This window comes from Quercus lobata, chromosome 7 (assembly GCF_001633185.2).
Source record: "Quercus lobata isolate SW786 chromosome 7, ValleyOak3.0 Primary Assembly, whole genome shotgun sequence".
In the NCBI taxonomy this organism is placed as follows: domain Eukaryota; kingdom Viridiplantae; phylum Streptophyta; class Magnoliopsida; order Fagales; family Fagaceae; genus Quercus; species Quercus lobata.
This window is the reverse complement of record NC_044910.1, coordinates 10922913-10929677: the sequence shown is the minus strand read 5'-3', so window position 1 is coordinate 10929677 and position 6765 is coordinate 10922913. Positions and strand designations below refer to the sequence as shown.

Sequence of the window (6765 nt, the reverse complement as noted above, 5' to 3'; positions counted from 1 at the left end):
TGGCAGCAAAATGTCCAAAGGAATTACATTTTGGGCATTTCATAGGTATCCATGGATATTCAATCCCAACAAGAAATGGATTTCCATCACCCATACCTACTTCAATCTCAACTGGAAATTCAGCCTTTAGATCAATTTCAACAAAGACCCTAGCTAATCCAACTTTTCTAATGATCTTTTCTTTATCATAATCTGTTTGTGAAGGCTATAATCTGCACCCAACTTTTCTAATAGAAATTATAAATGAGCACCAACTTACTTATCACAAGTTTTGAATTAGTCTTGATCAAAGCACATTCCCAAAAAAAAAAATATATAGTGATAATTGCAGTGCCAAAACTATCTAATTTAGTAGGTCCACTTCAGTGAGATCATCACTATGAACTCAGTTTTGAATAACTGCATGTTAAAAAATTATCTTTATTTACAGAGAATCCAAACGAACAAAGAAAAGAAATGGAAATTGCTAATTCAATTCTAGCAAAATTTGGAGAATTCTTGGTGAAACCCCTTGTAAAACAGTTTTGGCTTCTGATTCACCACAAAAGCAACTTGGAGAATCTCAAAGAACAATCTCGGACGCTGTGTGCTGAGAGGGCTGATGTGCAATTAAAGGTTGACAGAGCCAGATGGAATGGAGAGGTAATCTCACCTGTGGTTAAGTTGTGGGTACAAGAGGTGGATAAGATCATTGAAGGTCTGCCGAGATTCATAGAAGAAGCAAATAGGATAGCCGAGAGTGGGTGGTTTCCAAATCTGAAGTCCCGTTATTCCATGAGTAGGAAAGCTAAGAAGATGACCCGGGCCATTGTTAATCTTCTACAGAAGAAATTTGATAGTGTATCGCATTCTGCAGCTCCACAGGGAATAGGATCATCATCCATAGAAGGTTTTAAGGGTTTTCAATCAAGAATAAAATTGACAATCAGAGTTTTAGAGGCTCTAAGGGATGACAAGATCAACATGATTGCAATATGCGGTATGGGGGGGATAGGAAAAACAACAATGGCAAAAGAGGTAGCGAAAAGAGCAAAAGATGATAAGTTATTTGATGAAGTTGCAATGGCAGTGGTGTCCCAGAATCAAGACTTGAGAAAGATTCAAGGTCAAATTGCGGAGATGCTAGGTTTGAAACTTGTTGAAGAGAATTCACTTGTAAGAAAAGAAAGATTAAAAAAAAGACTAATGGATAACAAGAGTATCCTTGTAATATTGGATGATGTTTGGGATGTACTTGATCTAGAGGCAGTAGGAATTCCTTATGGAGGACAGCACAATAGATGCAAAATCTTGTTGACATCACGAAGTGAAGAAGCTTGCATTCAAATGAAAACTCAGAAGATTTTTCCAATCAAAGTCTTAACTGAAGAAGAAGCGTGGAGTCTTTTGAGAGATAAGGCAGGTAATTGTATTGATACTCCCAATCTACGTCCAATAGCAAAGGAGGTTGCAAAGGAATGTGGAGGTCTACCTGTTACTATTATAACTGTTGGAAGAGCGCTAGAAAACAAAAGCAAGGTAGAGTGGAATGCTGCTCTTCAGCAGCTTAAAAAGTCTATCCCGAAAAATATTCCTGGTCTAGATTCAAAGGTCTATTCCAGCATGGAGCTCAGTTACAATTATTTAGGAAGTGATGAAGCTAAGTCATGCCTTTTGCTATGCTGTTTATTTCCAGAAGATCATGATATTCCCATTGAATATTTGGTCAGATATGGAATGGGACGAAGGTTGTTTGAAAGGATTGATAATGTGGCAGAAGCAAGAAATAGAGTTCATGCAATTGTTAAAAATCTTAAAAGATTGTCTCTACTGTTGGATGGTGGGAAGGTAGAATGTGTCAAAATGCATGATGTTGTACGGGATTTTGCCATATCAAAGGCAGAGGAACCTGGTTTTCTGGTAGAAAGTGATAATAAAATGGAAGAATGGCCAGAGAAAGATAAATATGGACATTATAAAGCAATTTCCCTTATGTCTCGAGAAATGAAAAATCATCCTGAAGACATAGAGTGTCCGAAGCTTGAGCTTCTGCAGCTATCATGTAGCAAACTTACTACACAGATGTTCCCAGCCAATCTTTTTAAAGGGATGAAGGAACTGAAGGTATTGTCCATGCAAGGTATGTCCTTTCTGTCACTACCACAATCAATCCGGATTCTTGAGAACCTTCGGACACTGCATTTGGATTATTGTAAATTCGAAGATGTATCTGCAATTGGAGCACTTAAGAAACTAGAAATGCTTAGCTTTTTTGGTTCTAGAATCAGGGAGTTGCCGGGAGAAACCAAAAATCTAAGTCACTTAAAGTTGCTAGATCTGTCAAAATGCTTTGATCTTCAACGAATTCCACCTGGTCTCCTATCGAGTTTATCTCGACTAGAAGAGTTGTATATGGGAGAAGTCCTTATGGAATGGGAACCTACTGAAGGCAACAGAGAGGGAGAGGGATCCAATGCAAGCCTTGCTGAACTAATGTCTTTCTCCCATCGTTTGATGGCTTTAGAAATTTGTATACAAAACCCCAAGTCATTCCCAAAAGACTTTCTCTTCAAAAATCATATGACAAGATTTCATATATTTACTGGTAATCTGATAAGTGGTGGGTTTTATAGGCCCCCACTTACTGATCAATTCCAATATCAGTCACATGATTATTTGTTTGAAAACAATTTGGTACTTTGGGGAATTGACATGCGTGAGATTCCAGAGAGTCCGATGCTTCATCAACTCTTACAGAAATCTGAAATTTTAGAATTGAGGGAAGTAAAAAATTTAAAAAATATTCTGTATGAGTTAGACCAAAAGGGTTTTCAATGCTTGAAGGTTCTAAGTGTTCGTCATAGTAAGGATGTAGAATATGTAATTGATACCACATCAGATCAAACTCTACAATCTGCGTTGCCTATCCTGGAGTCACTGCAACTGTCTTATTTGATTGAATTAAAAGAAATATGTCATGGGCTATCAAAATGCAGTAGTTTGAAAAATGTCAGATCAGACTCACAGCTTGCTTTTTTTGGCAACCTCAAATCTCTTCGGCTATCGAAATGCAGCCGTTTGAAAAATGTCTTTACATTGTCCATAGCGAGAGGTTTGGTTAAACTCCAAGAGTTAGAGATAGAACGGTGTGATTGCATGGAAGAAATTTTTCCCAAGGAAGGAGAAGAAGATGAAATGGCATTTGATAGGATCAAGTTTCCACAATTAACATCAATACGCATATACTGTCTACCAAAACTCATTGGTTTTTGTGCAGCTGGGGATCCTGCAGTTAAAATTTCTCATAAATTTTTTTCATCCAAGACAATCCTGTGGTCACTGAATTTAGAAAATCTTAAATTAAATGAGGCTGATTCACTAAGAGTGATATTTGATCTTGAAGGACTAAAGGTCGACCATGACCACCAAAGATTGGCAGTACTTGCTCAATTGAAAACTTTAGGCTTATGGAGTTTATCTAAGTTGAGAGAAGTGTGGAACAACGTTCCACGAGGTGTTCAGGGTTTTCAAAACCTAACATCAATTATAGTAGATAGATGTCACTGTCTAAGTTACCTATTCCCATCTTCTGTTGCAAAACTACTTGTGGAACTTCAAAGCATTACGGTAGATGAGTGTGCTGCAATTGAAAACATCGTTCAAAGAGATGGAGAGGAAGAGGAAGCAGATATCATTGTGTTCCCTAAATTGACTTCCTTCGACTTAATAGGACTGCCAAGTCTAGTGAGTCTTTCTACTGGAGCTTATTCTTTTGCATGGCTATCCATGAAGAAGATCGATATGAAAAGTTGTCCCAAAGTGAAAACATTTGGTTCAGAAATTTGGAGCCTAAAAAAGCAGAAGAAAACCAATGGGGATCGAAGCACCACCAAAAAATCACAAAGAAGCTCCTCAGTGAACAAAGAGGTACGTATTTGACTAAATAATAGTAATTTCTTTCCCTTTACATTAAAAGTTCTAGATTTAAACTCATATCCCAATGGTGCATTGCTGTTCTATTTGTTCATCTGCTCTAGTCTTCATGCACCCAATATTGATTGCTTTTCTGAATTTGTCTATACTTTATGCACCTAAAATTGATTTCTTTTTAATTTGTGCATCCACTCTGTTTATACCATCTTATTCCCTAGATGGATATATTCATGTTTTGCTGTCAAGCCCATGGCTCCAAATAATTTTGAAAGATCTAAAAGAAATGATTATTTTGATTATAATACTTCTTTTAACAATACTTAATTATTTGTAGCGTACTTTGACTAAGCTGAAGGATCCAAGAGCTAGTGATATCGACAATCCCTCAAAGATACAGTCACTTTTTCCATCGCATATAATTGAGCGCTTAAAGAATCTAGAATCGATTGTATTGCAGGGTTGCCAGTTGCTGGAAGTTATATTTCAATTTGAAGAACTAGATTTTGAGGAAAGTGAAGTAGCATCAGTTCTTGATCAGTTAAGAGAATTGAATCTATATAATTTACCAAACCTAATGCACATATGGAAGAAGGGTCCAGAAAGGATCAGAGGTTTTGGAAACTTGAGATTGTTAGTAGTATGGGAATGTAACAATCTGACATATTTGTTCTCACCATCCATAGCAAAATTGCTTGTGATGTTAGAGGAAATACAAGTTACTAAATGTAAAAAAATTGAAGAAATCCTTATAAGAGCTAGGGAAGAAGAAAAAGAAGAAAAAAGTTTGTTCCACAAAGTGAACTCAATCTTGCTCAGGGACTTACCAAATCTGAAGTGTTTTTGCAATGAAGCCAATGCTTTTGAGTGGCCATCCCTAAAGAAAATGATGGTAATTAGATGTCCCAATTTAAGGATGTTTGTTCCATCCAATCTAAAGACACCTGAGCTGGAAGGAGTATATGAAGACATCGAATTCAAAACAAGTCAGTGGAAGGGAGATCTTAATGCCACCATAGAGCACATATTCAAACGAAAGGTATGGCACATTCTCGCTGCAATTATCTCACTAACGGAAGAATTTAACACTTGTGTGTAGACCATAGAAGTATATAAATATGCCAATATTTCTGTTTAATTAATTAGCAGAAATTAGACAACAGTTTTATTAAAAAGAAAAAGGAAAGAAAGGAAAAACACAATTTTCGAATACCAAAGAAATGTTTTGAAAAACAGTAATTTCTTCACTTTCGACCATTTATAGCATCACCAATAGTAGGCACATGGTTACTTTCATTTTTGTAGTTGCAAATATTATGATTACTTAAATCACATAAATACTTCTATTCATACAGGGAAAACAGGTGGATCAGGAGACGTAGCAACAAGTGTAAACCGAAACCACTAAATCAGAGAAGGATATGAGATGTTGAGCAAGGCATACAGGAGGTGAGCATATTACCCATTTTTTTTCTTTTTTTAATTTTTATATCAATTTAGTATATTTGGTCAGAATCCAAAAATGCATAAAAATGAAAAACGCATACAACTTTTTTTTTTTTTTTTTCATATATATTTAAGGCATACCATTTGAAATATACTTTAAGCAAACGAAAGACCCAAGAGCTATTTTTGAAAGAAGCAGATCATGAAAAAAATCATGTAGTGTCTGGTCCACCTTTTTCCTCTCAAGAAAGAAGATACCAATTAGAACAACAACCTGTATTATGGGGGCTGAATGATAAAGAGGTTATATTAGATATATTATTCAATTGCTTCTGTACAACTTAGCCCCCAAAAAAGTTGCTATAGAGTTGCCAATTAAACAAATATTTTTTTTTCCCTTGCAAGAGAATGTGGTAATACATATATTACCTCAACAGTACATTGATTTCACTCATAAAATTGCAATCAATTAGGTCCTTTTGTTAATCCAAGCATGCTGTGAACATTATTAATTGACCATGGCATTCAGGTACTTGTCTGTGTTTTTCTATGCGTAATCAATCATTTCATTTTGTGAAAACTATCTAATTAGTGCGTCAACTTTAATGAAATCATCACTTCTAACTCGGTTTTATAAAACTGGAAGTTTATGATAAACTTAATCTTTCCTTGCAGAGAATTGGAAAGAAGAAGGGAAAGAAATGGGAAGTGTAATTTCGATTGTAGCAAAAATTGGAGAATACTTGGTGGTGCCAATCAGACAACAGCTTGCTTGTAGGAATTCCTTATGGAGGCCAAATTATATACATGTGGAATTGATGGAAACCATAAAATGTCTCCAAGATATTGAATATACATTTTCTTGTTAATTAGCTTGTAATCTCATGCATATGCATGGATATACTTAAAGATATACGATGCATAATATAATTCCTATATATATAATTTAAATACTATTGATAGTCATTTTTATATTTTGTTAACTCTTTAAAAAATTTTGTAAGGATATTATTAGGTATAAAATGTAAATTGTCCATATATATATATATATTATTATTTTTAATTATTGTGAAACAATTTGTTTTTTACGATTCATTTATTCTAGACTTTTTGGTTTTTGTACTTAATAACTCACTTAAATGAATATTTATGATGTGGTCCCACGTTTGATTCTAAAATTAAGAAATAAAGATCTTTAAGAATAAATAATTTAGGACATATGACACAAAATTGGAACTCTAATTTGGAATTCTAATTTGAGTTTTTCTTATCTTTATCTATTATTATATATATAGATGAGGAATACTCATCTCTGCATTTTCATTTTCTCTATTTGGCTTTAACTTTTTCTTTATGATACTTCACTTTTTATTCTTTGACATTTATTATCACTAGTCGTAGATTCACGTG

General features: G+C 34.7%; 1 protein-coding gene across 1 annotated transcript; it reads left to right on the top strand.

Moving 5' to 3' along the window:
- The first annotated feature begins 456 nt into the window (after positions 1-456).
- On the top strand, positions 457-6069 carry LOC115951564 (probable disease resistance protein At4g27220). Its single transcript, XM_031068744.1, has 3 exons — positions 457-3906; positions 4247-4948; positions 6031-6069. Exons 1-3 carry the CDS (start codon positions 457-459, stop codon positions 6067-6069), a joined length of 4191 nt encoding a protein of 1396 aa, XP_030924604.1.
- Positions 6070-6765: the final 696 nt, after the last annotated feature.